We start from the raw sequence: 25269 nt of genomic DNA on the forward strand, positions 1-25269 counted from the left end.
AAAGACTGCAGTGGGCCAGAGTTGTGAAACACAGGTTAATTTCTACAGTAACTGGTTACCTGCAAACATTGGTTAAAATAGACTGCAGTGGAGCAGTGCCAAGTTTTTATGTTGTGATGTTTCCCAGTGCAAAACTAGCACTGCAGCTCCCCCATTCAGACCCTGCTTTTCACAGAGCAAGGAGCTCAGCCAGCGCAGCTGAGGAGCTGCGCCACTGCACACTGGGCTCACCAGGTGACGGACAGAGCAAACCCCATAGCTGTGTGGTCCCTGGAGCAACTGCTGAGCCAGTGTCCTCCTCTGCAGGTTCTGACCAGTGCAAGTCAAGTCTATCAGCTCTCCGTCTTGTGGATCTAGTAAAGGACAGTCCAGCTCTTGCTGCAGAATGAAGTACAGAAACCGCAGGCACACTCCACTTTAAGCAGACTATGATAGTTAGGAGTTGCAAAAGTTTTCAGTGTTTCTGTATTTTATAAACCTCTTTTCAATATTCAAATTGATTTTTTAGGCTGTTTTATCAAATAACTTAAGGAATAAGTCAATATGAAAATCTAGATATGGACTATAGAGTGAGTTCCAGGAAAGGCTCAAAGCTACAGAGAGAAACCCTGTCTCGAAAAACAAAAAAACAAAACAACAACAACAACAAAAGAAAAGAAAAGAAAAAAGAAAATCTAAATATGCCCACATTGTGATAAAGGATGCTTAGAAGAAATAAACTCAACTGACATGGGAAAGTGTTAAGTATAAAATGTACATTTTTCCCTTTCTTTCCTAGATACCTAAAGGCCACAAATGCCCAGGCAGCCACTTAAATGCCTGTCACTTACTCATATGGTTATCACTGTTGTATTTAGTTTATATTCCAAAAATTCTGAAATTCAGATTTATAATTTTAAATGGACTCACAATAATAAGTCAACAAAGTAAATTTAATTCTTTTTTTCCAAAGCAAACTTTGAATTCAACAAATACTACTGGGTTTTATTAGGTAACATGAGCTGTTTTTTGATTACCCAACAACCTTATGGGTAAATCTGGATTTCCTTATTTTAGCTTTACACACAGGGAAAGTCTGTAGTAAGAAGATAACACCTCCCCTCCCTTCATTCACACATCATTTGGTTTCTAGGATTTCAATTCACAACGCAGGGACATTGTCACCCCACTCTGATCCTCTGAGGAGCCAAGAGCCATATAGAGGGTCCATGCTGAAAAGAGATCATCTCCAAACAACTAAAGAGCCATATAGAGGGTCCACGCTGAAAAGAGATCATCTCCAAACAACTGCTGGAAACGAAAGATGAATGTCCATGACCGCCTCTTCAACAAATTCCTGCCAATATGTTCCCTTAGGCTTGGAAATATTTATGCCGCTCCCCTGACATAGCTTGGATGTCCATCCTTACTTCGGTTCTTCTGTGCACATACATGGTTAAAAAAACCAAAACCTTTTATCCTTTGTTTTCTCAAAGCGTTTTCTCTGCCAATCCCTCTCTATCTTTCTGCCATAGCATTATTGCAAAACTTCAATATTGTACTTGGGGGTTTCTGTAATGCATGGAGAACCCCCCCAACCTGTACCATAAACAGGAATTCTCTCTGGAGTAGCAGGGTACTCTGCATGGCAGGCATTAATAAACTCAGGTGCTCTCTAGTTACTGAAAGATGCATAGGGATCATGGTGTACACATGAGAACAGGGTACTAAGCAAATGATGACTAACAACTGTTGGCACTTCTTCAAAGGACGTGGAGAACTGCTGAAGCTTTTGTCTCCTACTGTCCTGAGACAACTCTACAGAAAGCACAGAAGTGATCTTCAGGGAGGACAGAAATCCAAACCTCACACCCCACTGCTTGCTCCTCTGTTTTAGACCACCACATGGCAAGGTAACTGAGGTTAAATCTAATCTCTGCCATTCAGAGTTCTAGTAACAATTTCCTAAACAATTTAATGACAGTGACATTATTTCTGATAAGATTACAAATAATCAAAACATTGAGATTCAAAACCCAGTAACATCTGGAAAATTTGCCTATAAAGTATGACTCTAATAATAATATTAAGAGTTGTCTGTGAAATAAAACAGTTCTGAAATACTTAGGAATACATGCTTATTCCATTTTCTGGATATTATTACTTTCTGAAATCTGTTGAGGGCTGATTTTTATAAAAACAGAACACAATTCCAGAAACTAGATGCCAAGGTTACACAGAGACAAAAATCCCAAATAATTCAACACTGAGTTTGCTAGCACTGACTTCATATAAAAGGCCTGTAAAAAGTAGTTTTAGATGCAAATACTGAATTCTGAGTCTTCCTGTATGTCTTGTGTATTCTGTCAGATTAGTGAAGCATGGTCTTGGATTGTCTTCTATGAGGTATCTGCAGAGTTACATCTCACTCTGTAAACAGTACTTTGGAAACTTCATCTGAAAATCATGCAATTATCAGTCAGACCCAAGTGACTGTTTTTGAGAGACCGGTACTTGACATGGACACAGCTGTCAGGGACTCCATTAGGTTTGCATTTATTGCTCTCAAGTCTGTGACTGCAGGATAAATAAGGCTGTCGACCCCAAGGACACAGACTCAGGTACTGGAACTCTGACAATTTGCACAAGTTCTGTTCACTTCTTGTCTGTAACTTTGGAGCTGAATAGTGCATTTATACATGCCAAATGTGTTCAGTAATAAATGCTTAGCTTTGGACTGCACTTCTTCCCATTTAGATGAACTTCCAGGAACTGCAATATCAAGAAAATATCGCATTATCTATTGTACACTGCTACACATTAGTAAACGAGATACAGAAAGAACCGACAGTACACTGCGATCACATGCTCATCAGTCTGACCCCCCTCGCTAAGCCCTTCTTCTGTAGAAGGTGGTTCCTAAGCCCAGAACGGCTTCTCATGACCTCAGTCTTTCCACACTCAGGAGAGAGAATGCTGGATACAAGCCTCTTGTTTAAGGACCTTAGGCTCCTTAAGAAAGAATCAAATGCATGTATTATTTTGATTTTAAAAAGCCATAGATCTCTGAAATGATTTAAATAAGAGTCTTGTTTTTATTATCCAAGACAGTACAGCAGAAGTATATAATGTCTTTAAAATGCAGGTAATATCAATTTGTAATATCTCTTCTCAAAGAAGTACAAAAAATTAAATGTTATTATTTGTTTATTTGGCATTCTGGGAATTGAGCATGGGACCTCATCCATGGTAGGGAAAATGCTCTACACTGAGCTATCTTCCCAGCCCTGTTATCCTCTGGACCTACAATTTATCTTTGAAGAGCCTCATCCCTCCCTTAAGTCTTTTTATCAGAGAAGTCTTCATACATATGATAACAACTCAGATGTTGGCCCCAAAATCAGACCCCTGTGAACCCCATCAGCAACATACTTAGCTGCATGTGAACTATGGCAGTGGATTTTCCCGAAGTGAGAGACCAGATTTTCAAATCTTCCACAGAATATACATCTTCTATTTTCATCAATGACTCTTTGATATAATCTACATTCAAATGGCTTGGTACACCTATTAGTTTGGAACACATAATTTGTAAGTTTACTTTGGTAGGAAAAGTTTTATATTACATTTAAAGAAAACAAATTGTTTTTGCCAAATTCAGTTTCTATGGATTGGTCAAGCTATATCTGTACTTTAATATAATTATAGCCATTCTATAAAAACATAGGAAATATACGTGAGCACATACTTTAACACACTTTACTCCTCACTAAAATGGAGTGGCAGTAAAGATGGAACATTGGCTTAACTTTAATAGGTTAGGATATAAGGACTTTTTTCAACATGGTTTCACTATGTATCCCTCTGTCTGTCCTGGATTTCCCCCTATGTAGATAAGGTTGACCTTGAACTCACAGAGATCAACTTTCCTCTGGGTTGTGAGTGCTGGGATTACAGGCATGTGCCACTATGCCCAGCTTAGAAACATTTGATAATGATTATTGCTGAGAACTTTTGTTTTCATGCCTAGACATGCTTTCAGTAAGACAAGGATGTCCAAAATACAACAAAGTCACAAATCAAATGAGATGAAGGAATTCAATAAACCACAACTGCATTAAGAATCAAAAGGTGCACTCTTATCCTAACTACAGTTTATTAGTGGCATGACACTGACCGTCAAACATTTTCTTTTTTGTAAATGTCAAATCACTCAATTGTCTGCTTTAACTACTGTAAGGGTCAAGTGCATGACCCACAGATGGCACTGCTTCTTGTGTGCTATGTACAAGAGAGTATCAGGAAAAGGAAAGACATGGCTCCTGTCCAGAGCAATCCTGTGACTTGATCTCCACTAGGGAGGGCTAAATCCACAGTGGGGCATTAATGAGCGCTTACCTTCCAGTATTATCACTACTGTGTCCCATATGATTCGAAATGTTGTGAAAGCCACAAGTAATGAAAATATGTATGTACAGATGGGATCAGCAATCTTGTATTCTGGCTAAAAGGCAAACCAATGAAAAGTTGTGTGACTAAACAGACAGTGACATTAAAGCACACTATAAAGCAAGCAAGGTGCACATCCCTGCTCTAACAGGATTGGAAACCACTTTTAAAACTCGGATACTATAACAAGAAACATCATCTCTCTTAAGACTGTTCAAATGACTTCCTCGTGTGTCTTTTCTGGAAGTGTGATCATTACGTCTATTCTCCTCTGTGCCTTCTCTGAATCCTTTACTCAGAAGCATAAGACACTGAACCTGGAAAGAACTGTAACAGCAATCTGGATTAAAATACTCATGAAGGGGACTGAATTAAAATTCAGAGTTGCTGCGAAGATGAGGGCCAGAGCACACAGCCTACCACCCAGTAGTTCTGAGACAAGGCTTAACACTGAGTTTTACAGTGAAGGTATTACCAAAGCCACTACAGATAAATCAGCTGGTAAGGTGACAACATTGTGCTTACTGATAATAAGTAACTATACCCATTACGTCAGTGAAAAATGAATAGAAAGGCATTAGTGTCCAGTACATTGATAAAAGACAACTAGCTTTTTAAATAATCATTAAATACTTTTGAAGTAGGAAGTGCATTATTTTACCTTGAACCGTATGATGTATGCAGCTATAAGCACACCAACACTCTGGACCAAATCCCCCAGGGCATGGACAAATGCAGCTCTCACTGCCAGGCTGTCCTGCCCATGACTGTGTCCACTAGACACCATGCTTGGAGAATTTGAAGCCAGGGCGTGGGCGTGGGCGTGGGCGTGGGAATGGTGGTGACCGGACTGGTTCAACAGAAACCCCATTCTGTTCAAAATGAAAGAAAACACATTATTTCTCTAAAACTACTGAGAAAACAGTTATTACTACTCAGACAGTAATGGAGCAATGAAGAACAGTCATTTAATAAGGACGAAAGCAACTGTTACACAGCAACTATAGTTTTAGGTGCATGAAGCTTATGATCTGGATGGGACATCAGAAGTGTAAGCAAACACACAGCCAGTTAATGTGAAATGCCTTGGAAATGTATACAGCTTTGTAGAAGCATGAAGATGAGAAGTGGGGTGATGGCGTAGGTGGGTGGGGTGGGCACAGAAGAGCTTTCTCAGACTCCATGTGAGGAGCAAAGACTTACAGAAGTCAAGAGCAGATGGTGGGTGAGTATTCTAGGAAGAACAGCAGGCAAAGGCTTAAAATGAAATGTGCTCAATGCATTTGAAGAAGGATGACATTGTAGCCAAAATAAGGAAGTAAGAAGTGCTTAGAGGAAAACAGGAGGGCTACACAGGGCTTCATTTTAAAGGTGACTTTTATTCTAATTTCAATAGAAGCTATTGGCCACTAGACCAGATCTGGCTATTTTTTTTTAAGATGAAGTTTTAGTACAGGCATACATATTTGTTCACACAGTGAATATGGCTGTTTTTGTTAACATTAGGGTTCCATTGCTTCACACGAAAACTCCAAGAGACTCACTCACTAGCATTTTTGTTGTTTTAGAAGTGCAGGAATCAACCCAAGGCCTCAAGCACGCTAGGGAATGTTCTATCACTAAGCTTCACCCATAACCCTCGTCTATTCTTTAAAGAAAGTCTGCTAACATCTGCTCTAAATGGTTAGGTTGACACCATATTTCAGTAGATTTGAGGAGGAAAGAATGATTTCAAAAACTAGCTAAGAGACTGGTGATAGAGCTCAGCAGGTAAAGGTGCTTGCTGCTAAGTCTGACAGCCTGAGTCTGACTCCTGGAACCCACATAATCAAGAGAGAAATGACTCCTGTCAGGTGTCCTCTGACCTCCATGTGTTCACAAGAGCATGTGCATGTCCCTCACACAAATAAATAAATGTGAAAAAAAACCCTTAAAATACAGTTAATGTAAAATTATTAAATATTAAACAACATACTTGAATTCCTTAGTGTTCAACATGTGGGCAAGTTAATGAGTTTATAATGCTCCATTTTATTATATTTTTAAGTAAAATTTATGTACTGTATTTTTAAGTATGAAAATGTTTAATGGTCTGAATATATACACGTGCAGTGGTCTTTTAGCTCATAGTATGTGAAGAAAACATTGGGCTTACATTACATTAACTGCAACTCCAACAGCTGCGGTGATGAGCATGATGTCACCATTTATTTCATAGCTCATGTGGATTGTTCTCTGCACAGCTTCATATAAGAGGAATCCCATAAGTACATACACCAACATCACACTGATCATAGCCGACAAGACCTCTAGAGGGAAGAGGAGAACACACGGATCTTCAGCACGGCCACTGTACTTCATACTAACTAAACACTGTTCACATTTTACTCACATTTTCTTTCCTCGAAGGAGGTAAATGCACTATGTTATTTTTGTCATACAACATTTTTTATGTATTTCACAGATTGAATTATCTAGACCCTTAACTAATTCATCCCCATCCTCTATTCATACCTCAAATTCAGTATATTTACAGGCTATTCACGAGGTAAAACTGATAAAGTAAAAAATGGAAACATGACCACAGACTGCTTTTCTAACAAAACAAGTACACGTAAAAGTGTAACAACAGGAAGCTCTGGGTTGATCTCTAGCTTAATTCAGGTCTGGTGGTGCATCTGTAATCCCACCACTCAGGAGGTAAGGTTAAATGGATCGGAAATTCAAGGTCATCTTCCCCAGCTACATACTGAGTTTGAGGCCAGACTGGGGTATAGGAGAGCTGGTCTTAACAGCACAACAAAACAAATACCCTATAAGAAAAATGATTTCTAAAAAGAGGTAAGGAAATAAAGAGTAATTTGTCACAGAAAGAAATGGACACATTTTCAATAACAAATGTAATAAAGAAAATTGTATTTTAATGGGTGTTTTGCTTGCATGGATGTCTGTGTACCATGTGCATGCTTGAAGCCCAAAGGGATATGGGATCCTGTGATTGGAGTTACAGATGGCTGTGAGCTGCCATGTGGGTGCCTGGGTTCTCTGGAAGAGCAGCCAGTGCTCTTAACCTCTAGCCCCTCAAAATTCTTATATCCTTGTTAAATTGCCAAAAAAGTTTAAGACTGATAATTTCTAAAGTTAGCAGGGATACTAACAGAAATATTAAATGGTTGAACTTTTTTTTGAGAGCCAATTAGTAAAACTAATCAAAATATAAAATGCATATATTTCTTGATCTAGCAATTTTACTAGTAAAAAGTACATGTGCACAAACACATCTAGAGGGCTTTGTACTGTAACACATATCTGAAGACATGTTAAATGTACATGCAACAGGAACTTAAAGGGTTAAGTATTATACACAGTGAGGATACCAGACACCTACTTTAAAAGAAAAGAGGATAACAAGGAAAACAAAATTAGGCAAATGAATGATTACAAGACAGGAAGAGAAGAAAGCATGTATCTGGGAAGTGGAATGAACCAGGGGCTTAGGGGATTTTTTCATTTTATTTTTATTTTTTTGGTAATGTTTGAAATTAAAATTGTTTTTACCACAAATATTAAATTTATACTAAAGAAAACCTGATGATTTATAATTAAGAAGCATAAGACACAGATTAAACTAAATGGCTTAGAATGCTAATCAAGTAATATGATTGATTATTATGATTAAACAAAAGAGCTATTTTACTATGGATAAATAAAGGTTTGGAGAAATTCCAGGAATAGTGATAATTATTGCTTAAAAATCTCTTTTTACTTAAGGTGACAGAATGCAAACTGTAGTGTTTTGAAAGAAAATGGCCCCACAGGGAGTGGCACTATTAGGGGGTGTGGCTTTGTTGGAGGAAATGTGTCACTGTGGAGGCAGGCAGGCTTTGAGGTCTCAAATATGCTCAAGCCACATCCAGTGTCTCAAACCACTTCTTGATGTCTGCAAGTCAAGATATGGAACACTCAGCTCCTTCTCCAGCACCATGTCTGCCTGCACCACCATGTTGCACCATGATGATAATGGACTAAACCTCTGAAAATGTGAGCCACCCAATTAAATGATTTTCTAAGAGTCTCCATGGTCATGGTGTCTCTTCACAGCAATAGAAACCCTAACTAAGACACAAAAAACAACAGGTTAAGTTTGCCTCCCAGAGAAAAGGAAGAGTTCAGTCATCCATGTCCACTCCAGATGTCTCATTCTTGTTTTGGGTTGGTCTCTGGTCACACAGCTTACAATAAGTTTATCATTCCCCACATCACATCTACAGTGCCAGCTATGGTCAGGCTGACTTATGGTTATCCAATGTTGACCATTTCGTTCATATCTTCCTTATGCCTCAAGTTAAACTCCCATTTCTAGCAAGTTCTAGAACTTAATTCTTTTATGTAAGAAGAGTTCATGTGACATGATTAAATTTGCAATAAGATGTGAATAATAAAAGGCATGGATTTTGTTGTGAGTAAGGGGAAGCTGTAAAGAATGAATCACAACTAGGTAGAAGGGCTTTTTTGGGGGATGCTTGTATGAAGGAAATTTTTAATGAATGCTTTCTGATCCTCTAGCATCAGGGGATAAAGCAACAAACTATACAGAATTAGTTACAGATTAAACCTTATCTAACTGGGGAGATGACTCAGCATGTAAGAGCACTTGCTCAGCAAACTTGGGGACCTGTGTTCAAATCCCAAGAACCTGAGGAAAAAACGAAACATGGTCTTGGGTATACTTGTAAGCTCATCACTGCAGGGGCAGGCTGGAAGATCACCAGGGTTTCCTGGTGACCAATCTAGCTCTAGGTTCAGTGAAGACACTTATCTCAAGGGAGCAGGTGGAGAGTGACAGAGCAGGACATCTTTGTCCTCCGTGTGTACTCATGCAATTCTCTACACATGTGCACATCAACCACATATATACTACACACACACACACACACACACACACACACACACACACACAGAGCCCTTTATCATAAGAGTTATGCATGTGTAAGAGAAAGTGTACACACATAGTGTTCAATAATATTCATGGCCTCAGGTGTTCACTTGGAGTCTTGGAGTATGCTCCTTGCATATGAAGGGAAGCTATTATACATATACTATCTACATAACACTATCTACATAACTATATAGCATATATCTGTAGCCAAATGCTGCCCAAGACACAACTAGCTGGCTCTGACCATGATCTCTGCTCAGCAAACATTTTGAACAATACCTGTCCTATCATCATTGACACTGGCTGAGGAGTGAAGCCACAGACACATCACATCATACACTGCTCCCTACCCCACACACAAACAACTCTGCTTATTACAGTCTTTCTACCAGTGCAGTCCCTGAAGATCTGGAAGAAATGCCATATAAACAAAGACAATTACTAAGGTAATTCAGAGAGGTAGAAAGGAAGCATGGAGATGGGGGCAGCTGTCAGAATGGCCCCTTTGTAAGAGAATCTTTTTCCTCCTGAGGATTTGAGATTTCTTCCAGCGTGGTTTCATTAAATCCTGAGTTTTATTAGTTCTCAGAGTAAAGAGACATGCCCACATCAAATAAATCCAGACATTTAAAAACAACACACAAGGCTTCGGTCCTCCCTCCCTCTCCCCACATAAACCTGCTGCTGTAGCTCACTGTCAAGAAAACCCAGAACGATTTCATAGGGTCCACAGCCTTACACAAAGGAAAAGAACCCTGCAGTGATGTCAGAGACTAGTGACAGCTCCAGGAGAGGGCCACGAGCTCTCCTGCTCCTTTCCACGGGCCCTCGGCATTTCTTTTCTGCTAAGAGCACAAATTCTGTTTTATCTCGCAATGTGGATTCTTAACAAATTAGAATAAAAATTTAGCAAACATTTTCAAGACTGGATATTCCAAAGAGTTATACTGGCTTTTCTGCATACATGCATACCTGCTACACAGAAGCCTTGAATTCATTTTAATTGTTTTTCAGAGAAGAAATGAAGCTGATAAAATGAAGAATGACGACTCCTTTAAGTGCTGGGCACTGTCCTGAGTGCTTTTCAAAGAGTGATGCACTTACTGCCCTTAATAACTCTATGTGGGAGGCACTATTATTAACATCCTTTACAAACAGAAAATGGAGGCACAAAGATGTTACAGAACTTGTAACTAAGGTCAGATTTGTAGGAAATGAGACAGCCAGGATTTGAACCAAGCTATTGGTTTCTTTGCTGCCTCTCATGGGTGTTTGAAAACACCAATTAAAAGGCTATAATCAGCTGGGTCGTGGTGGTGCACGCCTTTAATCCAGCACTCAGGAGGCAGAGGCAGGTGGATCTCTGAGTTCCAAGACATCCAGGACTACATAGAGAAACCCTGTCTGGAAAAGCTCCCCCCCAAGGCTATATTCAATAGACCATAATCGTGTGTGTCTGTCTGTACGTGGGTATACACATGAGAGCAGATGACTGCTAAGACCAAAGGCAGCTGATCACTGGGGCTGAAGTTACAGGCAGCAGTTAGTTGGGAACCAAATCTTCTTCAAGAGCAGTACATGTAGGGCTGGGGCAACAACACAGGCCTGGGTTCAATTCCCAGTACCCACATCGTGGTCCACAACAGGCTGTAGATCCAGTTCTAGGGGATCTGATGCCCTCTCTGGCCACTTGAGTACCAGGCATGCAAATGGTGCACAGACATTGATGCAGGTAAAACGCCCATAAATATAAAATAAAAATAAGTCTAAAAATCAAAGTATATCTTTATTTAAAAAAAAATTTAAAAAGAGTAGTACGTGCTCTTAACAAAGACATCTCTCCAGCTCCAGAAAATATGATCTCAAAGAGTAGAGAACATCTACACAACAGAACTAAAATGATAACTACAATTAAACTGTGGTAGACTATTAGTTAAAGATGTGTTATATCTGTTTATGCTGTGGAACATTTGTTTAATGATGCAACGGTGTGTTGCATTCTTTTAACTCTGTGAAGCTGTGTTACTGTGCCTGTCTAAAGCACCTGATGGTCTGACAAAGAGCTGAAGGGCCAAGAGTGAGGCAGGAGAGGGACAGGAGGAGAAAAAGAGAAGAGGGAGGAGTGGGAAAGGGAAAAGGGAAGGATGCTGGGGGCCAGCCACCCAGCCAGATACAGGATAAGAAGGAAAGAAAAGACATACAGAAATAGAGAAAGGTAAAAGCCCAGAGTTTAGGTAGATGGGATAATTTAAGAAAAGCTGGCTAGAAACAAACCAAGCTAATGCTGGGCATTCATAAGAAAAAAATAAGTCTCTGTGTGATTATTTGGGAGCTGGGTGGCAGGTCTCCCAAAGAGTAAAGAGTTAAAAACAAACAACTACATTACACCATGTTGATATTTACTACTGTCAGATAGTTTGATTTGGTTCTTAATACAGTGCTAATTTCTAATAACTCTAGTTCTATTTTCTGCCTCCTTACGTAGAATCTCAATGCAATAGCCAGTGTTTAGTTCTTTATTCAAAAAAGCCAAAGAACATCATTTTTATCTCAATTCCTTAATGTTTATTTTTTAATCTCAATTCCTTAATGTGCATTATCATGTGCTGAGCTTTTCAAACCAGGAAATTCTTAATTTTGGGGTTCTATGCAAGTATCTATTGATATGGCCCTTCATATAACAGTTCACATAGTTATTTTGTATTTTCAGAATATGTAACAAGTTTAAAACCACATCAACAGTAAGAATCAGAGCTATGTAGGTAATGATATAGATTTAAGCCCTTCCAAATTAAATATTATGAAAATATTTGCAGAATTATAAGGTCAGTCACATACCATATTTTGTACATATGATGAAAATGCTTAAAATATGGCTTCAGTTGAAATTCTTAGAATACAAAGAAGCAGCAAATGCTTATTAGAGAGTTACCCAGATGGTTTTGCTAGGTTCAATAAAGTGGAAATAAGGTTCCTTACAGTGGCATTTTCAGACACAGGGAGACATGAGTAATTGTAACCACATAATTCTGGTACTATTTAGGAAGGCCTGAGTAGGATGTTCCATGGAAGACAGTTTTGTGGATAAGTACCATTATTTTCATTTGCGTTGTTCAAACCCACTATTATCACCTTAAAGATTTCAGCTAATTAGGGTCATAGTTCATTGTAGTTTTACATTAAAGTATTATAAGCCAAAAGAAATTTATGTTACCTACCTAGGCGATGAAATCCAAAGGTGAATCTTCTGGTTGGTGACTTTGAGGACAGCCACAAAGCAAGCAAAGTGAGTATGATGGCACTGAGGTCAGTCAGCATATGAAGTGCATCTGTCATAATTGCTAAGCTATTTGCAATGTATCCACCTGGTAGAAAGGGAAGGAAGATTAACTGAAAATGTCAACAAATCAAACCTGAAATGTACAACATCCTACAAAACATAACTGTGAGCTAAATTTCTATCCTGATATAGCTAAATTAAAGTATTCTAAAATGTCATGCAAAATAGTATATATGTCATAACCTTCAATTTATATGGGGATGGCTCCAGAAACCCTTTGATACCCTTTGGGTATCAAAATCTGTGTGTTCAAGTATCTTATATAAAACGGTGTGTTTGCATACAGCCTTACATATAAACCTATACATAGTTTATTTTATTTCTAGGTTACCAATACCATCTAATACAATGTAATTATTATACTGTACTATTTAGGGAAATACTATAAGAAGACAAGTTATATATACTATACTATAAGAAGACATCTATACAGACATATTATTTTTTCAAATATTTTCCATCCCTGAGTGGCTGAAACTATGGATATGGCAGCTGTGGCTATGCAACTTGTGGGTATGGAGGGCCCACTGCACAAATTTCTGGCCAAACAAACGAACAAACAAAAAACCAAACATTTCTATCAACAGGGTCTCCAAAGTGTTAATTACTTCATACGGTTAACCATTAAATTGGCAGTAAAAACAAAAGAGGGCTGAAAATTTTTGCTCAACTTACTAATTCTATGAATACAGTGAGTTAATAACTACATTATCTGAATACCACAACAAAGCAGGAAAACATGTTTTCTTTTATTCAGGAAGGGCTGAACATGGAATGACATTGAAGAATTCAATAAAGTGCATACTAGTTTAATCCAAAGGGTAAAACTAACTTAGCTTATAATTCTGAATACAGACAACAATCTCTGAAGAGAGGAACAAAAAGTGATATTTAGAAAATATTTTGTAATCGATGGCATAGGAATAGTAGTATGAGTGTGTGTGTGTGTGTGTGTGTGTGTGTGTGTGTGTGTGTGTGTTAGAGCTTGAATGTCTCCTCCACATCTCACGCTGATGTTTCATCTTCATGAGGTATTACGAGGTTAGAAATTTAAACGGACCATTGGGAGGTAATGTTAAATGAGACCCTAAGGGGAGGGCCTCAATTCAACAGGACTGTGGCTTTATAGGAAGAAGAGATCTAAAAAAGGAACATCTTCTTTATCATGTGACCCCTCAATACTGCTTTGAGACTATGAAAAGGACCTCAACAAATGTGGCCTCTAGATCTTGAATTTCCTAGTCTTCAGAAACACAAGCTGAATAAACTTTTCTACTTTATAAATTACTTAGTCTGCAGTATTCAGGTATGGCAACATAAGACAATATAATTAGGGCTTGAAATATGTGATTTCAGGCATTCACTAGGAATTCTGGAATATATCCCCATGGATAAGTGGGGGACAACCACACAAGTGTATGTATGTATGTATATTAACACATATACTTTTTCATTTGTCTCCTATTATTAATTTTATTCTATTCTGGGAAAGTAGAATAATGACTCATTTTCTTTTCTTTTTTGGAGATACAGTCTCACTATGTAGCCCCGGATGGTCTAGAACTCACTATGTAGATCAAGGTAGCCTTGAACTCAGAGATCTGCTTGCCTCTGCCTCCCAAGCACTAACCGTGCCTGTCCCTCATTTAGTATGAGTTTGTGTTTGTTTGTTTTCAAGTTCCTTTTAGGCTTTAACTGTTCAACAGTTTTTTTTTTTCTTTCTTTACCCTGAATTTCTTTTGTAGAACAACCTGTTCTTTTCTAGATACATGATCTTATCTCTGAGTATACTAATTATATGATTATAACTGGTTCTTAAAACAGGTTTTTCATTAGCTTTCCTCATTTTAGCTTTCTTTGTACATATATAGAGGCACCTGGCATGGCCCAGTCTGGCCTGCTTAGGATGCTTTAGTGCAATAGTCTTATATGTGGGTCCTGTGGGGGTAGCATCAGCATTCCCTGGGTTCCAACAAAAATGCAAATGCTGGCCAGGCATAGTGAAGCACACCTTTAATAGCAGCATTCAGGAGGTAGAGGCAGGTGCATAGTTATGAGTGTGAAGCCAGCCTGGTTTACATTGTGAGTTCCAGGCCAGCCAGGGCTACACAATAGCAAGACTGTCTCAAAATACATACATGCATACATGTTTTGGACTTATCCAAAGCCTCTCTTATTAGAACTTTTGAGGGTGGGGATCAGTACTTGGGGTTTTAACGAGTTCTCTTCATGACTCTGATGTACAGCAAAGCTTGAGAACCACTACTGTAGTGTAACCTGGGTTAGTCCTCAGCTGACGTGTTGGCTTTCTTAAGTATAATAAGACAGTTAACTCTGTTTCTTTTCCAGTTTCCAAGATTTTTGCTATTTTTCTCCTTTTGAGTTTTTCTCATCTGTATGGATTCATCCCTTCCCCTAGCAAGCCAAATCTCTTTAATTCTGTTGGAGAGATACTTTGAGACAGGGCAAAATTAAATATACCAGTTCCTTATCTAAAAGTCAGTGTGTATATCTTTATGTGTTTTTAGGTGCAATAAAAACATGTAAAATACTGCTTTTTCTGTTACCAAGTCCAAAGGCTATCTTAGTTTTCATCTAAGAAGTTCTCGTTTCCTCTTTGAAATACAGTAGTCCTCCTCACCCTATCCTGAGGTATGTATTCCAAGATGGTCACTGGACACCTGGAATCTCGGCTAGTACCAAATACTGTACGTGTATTTCTCATACACATATGAACCTAAGATAAAGTTTAAATGATTTGTTAGGCACAGTAAGAAACTAAGACAATAGCTAATAATAAAACAGGATAGCTGTAACAATACACCGTAATAAAAGCTACATGTGGGTACATTCAGACAAAGGGATGATGCACATCCAGGGCAGGATGGAGCAGGATTGCAAGATCCCATGTTAATACCTACAACAGTGAACAACTGAAAACATGGATTATTTAGTTCTTGAATTTTTCATTTAATGATTTTGGATATAGCTATTGTAATCAATTAAAACTGTAGAACGTGACATCAATGGTAAGGGAGGGACTGTAGTTTAGTTCCTTGGATTTTGGGACACCTGTTTGCCTCTGTTTGACTTTCTAGAGTTGAAGCTCCTTAAGACATGGGTTCTCAGGGGATCCTGTCTGTTCTAGGGACATTGTCTATTGTGATGGGCTGTCTTCTAAAGCACAGGCTTATATTTAATAGCCCACCAGACATTTCCACTTGTCTGCATAAGCATGCAAATAAACACGTTTCAACAGCCTCTGAGTCCATGCCCCAGCCTTGCTCTGCACCCTTTCCACTTCATAAATGATGTTCCCCATGTATCCAACAGGTGAGTGAGCAGCTCAGGATCATTCCTGACCTGTGCTCTCCTCAACCCCATGTCCAGACCAGTCAGTCAGTCTGTTCATCTTCCCTCGAGTCTGTCTCTCCAGCAGTACGTTTCTCTGCATCCACTTGGGTTTGTTTCTAGCCAGGAGCTATCTAAGTCCGCTCCCACCTCTGCACTTACATTCCTTTCTTCACAGGACATCCATGATGAACTTTTAAAAAGTTGCTCTCCTACGTAAAGCCCTTCACTGGCTTCCCATTGTACTTGAACAAAAACTGCACTCATTCGGTGTGGTCTATCAGGACTTGTTTATCTGGTCTTCCTGTTCCTTCCTTTCTGCCCACTACACTCCAGGCATACTACTCTTTCAGTTTCTTAAAAGAACTGAAAGTCTGGGGACCTCTGCACATGCTGTTTTCTTTGCTTGGGTGATTCTTAATATCCTTTTTGTTGTTGGTTTTAAATGCTCCTATCCCATGCAAAAACTATATCCCACTGGGTAATATGTCTATTTTCTCTTTGTAGAACTTAATATTTGAATTTATAATTTAATCACTTGGCTATTCATTTAATGTTTGTCTCCTATATTAGGTCAAGAACTTAATATAATAACAACAGTTTTGCTCTCCATTAGATAGCCAGAACATGCAGGACAATGCATGCAAACTAACATGTAGGTACTCAGAAGGATCTGCTGAATGGAAGACAGGAAAGAATGGACCCAGTCCAATGTCTTCAGAGGCAAACTTAGATTCAAAATAAGTCTCCACTCAAACCTTTAAATGATTTTTATTGGCTCATACTTCCTACATAAGATGATTTAGTTCCAGGTTCTCTGGACACATTTTAATAACCACTCCACTAGATCTAAGTCTAGATAACATTCTGAGTACCATGGTTCCTATCATTTCTGTATTATTAACAAAAGATTCTATATTTGGATTTTGAAAGGAAACAATTATTGTGGCTTTTGCAAAGTATTTACCAAGTAAGGGACTCTGGGAATGAGAAGTCAGGACAATTAAATACTAATTTTTACTTAAGTTAAATTACATCTAAATTAATTTTAAGGGAGAAAATTATGATTAACATGACTAACTTCAAATACTCAATAGCAGCTTCAAAAACCACTGAGTATTTTAGCTGCATGAGTCTGAGAAAGTCCCTGAGACTTAGTCTGCTGAAGTCATGAGATCATGCTCTGACCACAGCTTACCATCTCTGCAGTTTAGAGTTTACACATTTATAATTCTCTAACAGAAAAAATAATTCAGAGTGCTCAGCCCTAAATGGAGCATCTATCTCGCCTCCTCTGAGGCTCAGGGAGCACGTGGGAGAGGGGGCGGGAATTAGCTTGGAGCTGGAGGATGGGGAGATGTGCCACAAAAGGATGTCTTCTGTATGTGGCACAGCTGTGCCACCGTGATTCCTTAGCAAGAACTGTAACACGATTGGACCTGTCAATACTGCACCTGGGAGAGAGGAGTTTACAGGGTTTCACCTCCCTGAGGGACTACAGCGGTAGCCCCTGCTTCAGAAGGAACTTTTCTTCAATGCTCACCGACAGCCCCAGTTAAAGTCAGTGAGTGCATCACATAAACCCAAAGGCATGAAAGTGGGAGCCTTGTTGGGAAGAAGGTTGCCAGTGGGAAAGGGGAAGGGTATGAGAGAGAATGGGTGTGTATAATGATTAAAATTCATTATCAACAGTAAAAAAAAAATCCAAGAATTTAAAAAATACAATTAAAAATTCAACAAAAGCTCATTGTCTAATTTGTATCATTCGCCGTTGGAGGTGTTAGGCAGTCAACAAATAAAAAGGCATGTAGATAGAGTTAAAGCAGGAAAATGACAGGTTTATTCCAGACAGTCAAAAACAAATCTTTCAGAGGTGTCTTTCGAAATGAAATGAGACATGACTGACACACTAGCCAAGGGATGATCTGGGAAAAGGCAGGGATCTTAAAGGCGAGGTGAGAGGCTGCAGAGACAGCTCAGTGGTTAGGAGCCCTTGCCACTCTTGTGGTGGTTCCCAGCACCACATCAGGAAGTTCACAACCACCTGTAACTCAGCTCTAGGTGATCTGATGCCTCTGCCTTTAGGCACCTGCACACACTCATCCTCCCCATGCATACATGTAATTAAAATTAAGTAAACATTTTTGAAAAAGCTGGAAGATGGGTGATGTGCCACATCTGGCCTACTAGTGGGCCATGAATTTCGTAGAGTGGGCTGAGTGATAACTGAAGACATTAGAATATAGCATGTGAAATTTGTCAGAATCTGTCACTAGGAAGTTGTTAGTCCTCTCTCTTTGCAAGTACTGCATTTGTGGATCCCATCAATCATGGATGAAAAACATCTGGAAAAACAACAGTGCCTCAGGACTCTCCCTGCACAGACTTGTCCTCTAAACAATAGGGAACAACAACTACTTATATGGCATTTAGTTTGTTATTTTGTAGTCGAAGTAATTTCCAAGTGACGTAAAGTACACAAGGCCGTATATGTAGGTTACATGCAAATAACTGCCTCATTTTATGTAAGGGACCTTTACATAAGGCAGCTTTGGATGAGGCATCCTGAGATTCAAGTTTGCAGAGAGGACTCCTGGAACCAATCCACCTTGGTTATGAAGGTGTGTGTGTGTGTGGGGGGGGGTACTATAAACTAACGTGACAGTAAAAATAAGATCTGAGAACCTTGGAGTGAGAAATTATTAGCTGAAATAATTAAACGAGAAAGAAAACAAGCTCTCGCAGCTGTGGAGGAGCCCTCTCGCTCACACAGATTCTCCTTATCATAATAAACTTCAAGTTAGTTGACGGAATTAAATTTTGTAAAGCCCTTGGCTATAATCTCAAAAGGAATGACATAAAAGGATCCAAACAAGCCAAATGTAGAGAGAAAGGAAAGTCTAGTACTGTAGATGGCTCTTCCATTCCCCAGTAAGGTGGCCTCATAAGTTAACCTCTTCAGAACCCCCTACGTGTGAAAACAGACTGGTGTTCAGCAACGTCCCTTAATATAAAATTCTGATTCTAAGTCAGGTTAGAATGATTATAGCTGTTCCGAGATCAACCTGGTGTCTTATCAGCATCTGTAAATGGGGGGAAGTTACGTGATCCACAACCACGAGAACACCCCGAACCCTACAGTAAATGGCACACTGCTGGAGGAGTTACAGGACAGCCGTCCGTGCAAGCTGTCTGTGGACGCTCACGGAACCGCACTTCGGAATCCGGTGGCCCTTTTCACATCCTGCCAATGTCTCTCCATACCTAACACACTTCCTGAAAACAAAGTTGCAACCTCAGCTGAGGCGTCGCTACCTGGCCCCGACCGAGCCCTGGGAAAGCCAGGCGGCGACAGCACTCACCTACAAGCTCTCCGATCATGAAAAGCAAGTACAGGACGGCCGCGATGGTCAGCCTGGTCTTCACCTTCCTCTGCTTCAGCAGCTCGCGCCGTTTGCTGCAGCTGTCACAGGGGTCCATCTTCAGACTCAGCTGACTGTTGGTCAAAGGTAAGTCCTGGTCCAATAAGGAGTCATCGTCGGCCTGGAGGGCCGGGTGCGCTCCGTTCACAGGCCTGTCCGGGGCTTCCGAGTCGTCGTCGGCCACCACGACCCGAAGTTTATTGAAGCGCGAGAGGCCCTCGTCGCTCACCTCGTCGGAGAAGTCAAAGGCGCTGGTGTCATTTAAGAAGAGCGGCGCGTCGTCCTTTCGCAGCAGGGATTTGAGGCGCTTCCACGCGCCGCCGGGGCCGGCCATGGCCGCGCAGGGCGGGCGGCTCCGCCTTCACCGGCGCTCGGGCTCCTCAGGGCAGCGACTCGTGTCCCTGCCCATGGTGAGGAGAACCAGACCCGCTACGATCGCTGCGCCCCGACCGCGCGCCAGCTCCGGGGCGGCTCAGGACCCCGCGGCGCTCAGCTACCCGCGGGCCGCCGCCGCCGCCGCCGCCACCACTGCGCATCCCCGTGCCCGGGCGGCTCGCGCTGCTGCTGCTGCTGCTGCGTCCCGGGGCCAGGGATCGAGGCCGAGCGCCAGCTGCTGCGCCCGCCCCGCGCCGCTCGCTCGGAGGCCGGCCCCGCGCGGGGTCTGACAGGCCCGGCCTCCTCCGGCCCCTGCGCGAGGCGGCGCGTGCGCCCGCCCGCCCGCCTGCCCGCCTGCCCGGGAGGCGCGAGGGAGGGGTCGCCGCGGACACGCAGGCCGCGCCGCTCGGGGGCGCGCAGCTCGGGGGCGTGGCCGCGCGTCGCCCCCCGCCCCGCCCCTTGGCCGCCGCAGTCCCGTGCGCGCCGAGCCCTGGGGTGTGCCGGGGAAAGGTCCCCTCCCGGGCTAGGTGTCACTGCTGGGAAATTCCCTCCGCTGGAGGTGGGTCTTGGGAATCTCGGGTCCGATCTTGGTTATGGATGACCCGGTGGGAAACGTCACTTAGTGCTCTCTTACTAAGTGGGGATCTTGGTAGCTTTTCTTTTGCCAAAATGGGCAAACTTGGCTGCTTAGCTTGGCCAAATGGCTGGGACAAGGTTATGACGGTCAGTAGTTCTACGGCTTGCCTTATGTTTACTCTTTCTCAGCAAACATGTGTCTTCCCTCTGTGTTGTTCGCTGTGTGCTACTACTACGCTCCTTGAGCACAATGGTTGTGAGCTTATTTTCCTTATCTTTCATCGCATTCTCAAATGTCCTCAAGACACAAGATTAAAGACCACAGTCAGAAAAATTCATTTTAAAGTGTATCCTGGGTTCTACTCCTCCCCCCACCCCCCTTTGAGATTCCTGGGATCGAATCCAGGGCCTCATGCACCTTAGGCAAGTGCTCTACCTACTGAGCAACGTCTCGAGCCAGAGCCGGTGGTGTCCTGCAAGCTCCCAGTTTCCCGGTGTTTACAAAGACTGCAATCATGACAGCAAGTTAGGGAACCTGAATTAGACACTTTCTGTTCCCTAAATCAGGAAGGGAAGACTACTACCTAGAATTCCATCAATCAGGACACTGGTCATAGCCAAAGGAGAGAGCTTACTGGGGATTACTTCTGCTCCCCAAACCTCAGGAGTAGGTTTTCAATGGTTCAAGAGTGTCCTCAGAGTCTCTTGAACACATAACCTCAAGGAAGGAGGAGTGCAGGTGTTTCATGAGTAGCTGGAATAAAAGCGTGCTTGTCTGGGAACATTTACGGCACGCTGTGTTGAGGAGGGCTGCAGTTGTACCTTCTGTTTTGTTTTTGCTCGTTTCCCTGGATTCTGGAGAAACTGATGAGATGACACCCCAAACCGTGTGTCCAGAAATTCTGTGCTAACCCCACTTCTCAGGGGATAGAGTTAAATCCCCTCCCTATTGCTGTGGGCAGCACCTAGGGATGGCATATGACCTGTAATGAATAGAATATGGCAGAAGTGACTGTGACTTACAGACTAGGTCATAAAAGGCATTGCAGCTGCCTCCTTATTCTCACCCTTGGGGCTCTTGCACTGTAAGGAGACAGCTACCACATCAGGAGGAACTTACCCGGCACCATAAAGACCTGGGAGGGAGGGAGCTTAGCTCCATCAACTGCCATGTGAGTGAACCATTAGCCGTGGGCCCTCACGCCCTAGGAAATCCTTTGGAGGACTTCACCCTGGACAACTGAAGCTTCATGAGGCATCCTGGGCCACAACTACCCAGTTAGGCCACTTGCAGATGATGCAGAGACTGCGTGAGATAATGGATGCCTAATATTTTTGGATACATTGTGGAATATTTTTTTTTACAGTAATGGATAGAGAATACACTATATTTCAAATTTCTCCAGAACATGGAAATACTTTTATTCTTCCTTTTTTTTCTTCTTACATCACGTGGGGTCTTGTTTCTACACTTGCCCAGGTACTAATAGCATGACTTATGTCATCATGCTTTCAAATGGGCCAAATAGACTTATGTCAGTAGGCATGGAACATAACCACATTTACAGACAAACTGTTGAAACATGACTCAGCAGCAAGACCTATGATTCTGCTAGTGGACACTCAGTATGCATTCTTTTATATGGGGCTTTATGCTTTTTTCCAGGCTGGAGACTTTTTTTTTTTTTTTTTTTTTTGGTAACACATAAGAAATTTCACCAACCAGTTAGCCTACCTTTCAGCCAGGTGACCCATAATATGTAGATTGTTTAGGTAACTCCAGAGGCCTTGCTGAAAGAAACATAGCTGAGATAGACGTAAATCTACATCAAAACCTATTTTCTGGCCCGGATGTCTCTTAGTAACAAAACCAAGCATTATAAAACAGCTAACATTTACTTATGACTTGCCTTTGTACCCTGGGAGTGACTTACATTAATTAACATTGTAAGGAAGAAGGTAGTGATAATAACATGGCTTTTGGAGTCCCATTGCTTATCTTTGAAGCCTGGCTCCACCATTCTCCACCTAATAGTCTCTGGCAAACTACCCTCCCTTTGCTTGCCTATCAAATGTAGATGATAACAGTGCCTGCTTCATAGGGCTGTGGTAAAGACCAAAAACGCATGTCAAGCAAGACACACATTGTCCTGAAATGTGGTAAGTGCTCATTCACAGCTGTTTTTTCTACATAGGCAAAGATACAGAGTGCCAAGTGTCTTGGTCAAGATCATACAGCTAGGAAAAAGAGCAAGAACTCAATTACACATGGTTTCAGTGCTCAGACTCAATAATTTCTGCACCACCTTCCTTGCTGCGAACAAATGGAACCCACCTGAAGAAAATCTTAGAAGTGTACAGAGACCTTTATTTCATAGAACACCAAGGGCTATGAGGCCTCTGTACATCCCGGGAAAATTCCTCTGTGGAAATTAGTAGCAGGGAAGTGTTTTTAAACTTTGAAACAGGCAAAGAGGCCACTTAGTCAACGAAGTTCAGTACTGCACATATTAGAATGCTTTTTCTCTTTTTGGAGTCTTTTAGGAGGTCCCATGGGATGTGTTTTCCTTTTCAGGACATGGATACTGTTGGATGAACAGTGATAACTATGTGATACACAGCTAGTAATATAATACATGCTTTCTTTGGGGGTATTCTGCTAACAAAATGGACAGTTTCAATTTGAAACATCCCCCAAGGGAGGAAACAGGAAGGTCCCAAGATAGACAAGAGAATTGTCCAAATATAGGAAAGGCCCCTCCTAGGATGAAGGGGGATACAGAAGGATCCCTAGCTGCAGGGCATCTGCCTAGTCAGACAAATCTACCTGTAAACCAGATCTACTGTAGGCAACTGAGTTCATTGTTTAATATCTTTGGTTTTGTTTTCCTATAGTTTTTAGAGCAAATATTGCTAAGTATTTCTCTATTCATGCTGCAGTGGTGTTTAGGGGAATAAATAATAGGGTGGGGCTCTGGAAGGTAGCGCTGGGTTGGAAGTTTGAAGGTGAAGGTGGAAGAGGGGGTGCTTCATCACAGAGCTACCAGGGAGCTTGGAGAACCGGGCGCAGCTTCTAATTTTGTCCCCCATCCCCTGTGACTCCCTTGTTGCACACTATTGCTGCGTTAGTTTCTTGTCTGTGAAAGGTAGGAAATGGTTTTGTCCTACCCACTTTATAGGGACACTATAAGATCAAAACAGATCCCTTGCTGACTTTTCTAAGGGAGATTAGAGATCATTGTGCCTGAATTAAATCACAGGGTCAGGGAATGTACAATGCTGATGGTCAGGAATCTAGCCTAAACTGTTTTTATATCCACAGTACCTAACGTCATATATGGTAGGAGCCCTGGAAATACTTAATTATTCCTGAAAAATATTTTAATAATAGAGCATTCATCCACAGCTTTACATTTCACTCTAACATAAATGTCTAGCTAGTTGTTTAAAAGCAAGCATAGAAAGCCATTCCTAAGAAAATTCTTGAAGCCTGGTATGGCTACATCTCATTCCTGTAGTCATAGCACAGGGAAGATTGAGGCAGGATTGCCAGGAGTTTGAGGCCATCCCATCCTTGATTATGAATCAGGATCCCGACTCAGAAAAAAAAGTAAAAGAAAAAGAAATAACAACAACAACAACAACAAAAAGGCAAGTTTTGGGGTGAGCTCAGTGTTCCTCATAATGATTAGTGATTACTAACTCACTAATAGTTTATAGTTATTCTAGCTCTATTATAAAATTCATGAATTAAACCTGGACAAGAAGCAACTTCATACAAAGTAACTTGTTGTGGCCTCTAGCCATTGGTGACTTTAAACAATAGGCCTTTGTATAAAGTCACTCCAGAGCTTATTGTGAGGATGATTTAGATTAAAATCTGCCAAGTGCTTCAAGCTTTTCTCAGAATTCTTTTATAAATAAAAATGGCTTTAATATTTTTTTAATCTCAAAAAGTATGTTTATTCTGGTCCTGCCAGAATGAAATATAACAAGCTCACCTGCTGCTGAATTGCTTGTGTTTCCTAAAGAAAAATAAAACAAAACCTAAGATTAAAACCAAGCCTAAATTACCTTTAATGGCTTTAAGCTGACTACAGGAGCACACTTGACTGAACAGGAATTACTACCTTAATCACAAAGAGTTTGTTGTATAATTTATACTACACAACAGCACCTCATAGCCATCATGCCAGATGGTAATTATATATAAACTCTATAATTACTGTAGCCATTCTACACAGAGGAGCAAAGATTTACTATCCTCTTTGTTATTTATATTTTAATAATTTACATTCTATTCACTTACAAATAAGATGAAAGGCAGCCTTCCCTTTAGTAGGCTTCTTCATACAATGTAAATGCTAAAATAATTTCTCCGACACCAAATACTGTTCAATCTTCATTGTATGCAGAAGCCAGCTCTCAGAAGTGAGATCCAAAGGTTGGCTGACTTCCTTGGGGACCCCTGCTCCTTAGCCACTAGCTGTCCTCTGGTCAGAATCCTGTCCCTAGTGACTTGCCCACCTCAGGTAGGCTATCCCTATCCTCAACCAGAAGGAAGAGCTCTGAATATTCTAAACTCAGGCTTCTGGCTGCAGAACTCTGGAGCAGGCCAGATCCTGGAAGACGGTGGATAAGAGCCTCATTGTATTTACAATGGCGTCTGTCTGGCAGGTGGCCAATCAGGTTTGCTTGGGGCTGCAAGGGTTCCTGGGACTTGGGACTTTGATTTACTGTTACCTGTTTGCCTGGCAGTGAACATAGATTCTAGAACCCTGACCACTGACTGATTTGCTGGGTGGGTAGAGAAACTAACCCTGGGAAAGACATGTTGT

General features: G+C 41.1%; 1 protein-coding gene across 1 annotated transcript; it reads right to left on the minus strand.

The window, feature by feature from the left end:
* Positions 1 to 631: 631 nt before the first annotated feature.
* On the minus strand, positions 632 to 20190 carry Slc30a4 (solute carrier family 30 member 4). The gene is made up of 7 exons (XM_036184935.1): positions 19421 to 20190; positions 12586 to 12732; positions 6584 to 6737; positions 5090 to 5300; positions 4378 to 4483; positions 3412 to 3546; positions 632 to 2751 (listed from the first exon to the last, which is right to left on the minus strand). The coding sequence occupies exons 1-7, from the start codon at positions 19812 to 19814 to the stop codon at positions 2597 to 2599; spliced, it is 1302 nt and encodes a 433-aa protein (XP_036040828.1). The 5' UTR covers positions 19815 to 20190; the 3' UTR covers positions 632 to 2596.
* Between the last annotated feature and the right edge of the window lie 5079 nt (positions 20191 to 25269).

This window comes from Onychomys torridus, chromosome 4, assembly GCF_903995425.1.
Source record: "Onychomys torridus chromosome 4, mOncTor1.1, whole genome shotgun sequence".
Classification (NCBI taxonomy): domain Eukaryota; kingdom Metazoa; phylum Chordata; class Mammalia; order Rodentia; family Cricetidae; genus Onychomys; species Onychomys torridus.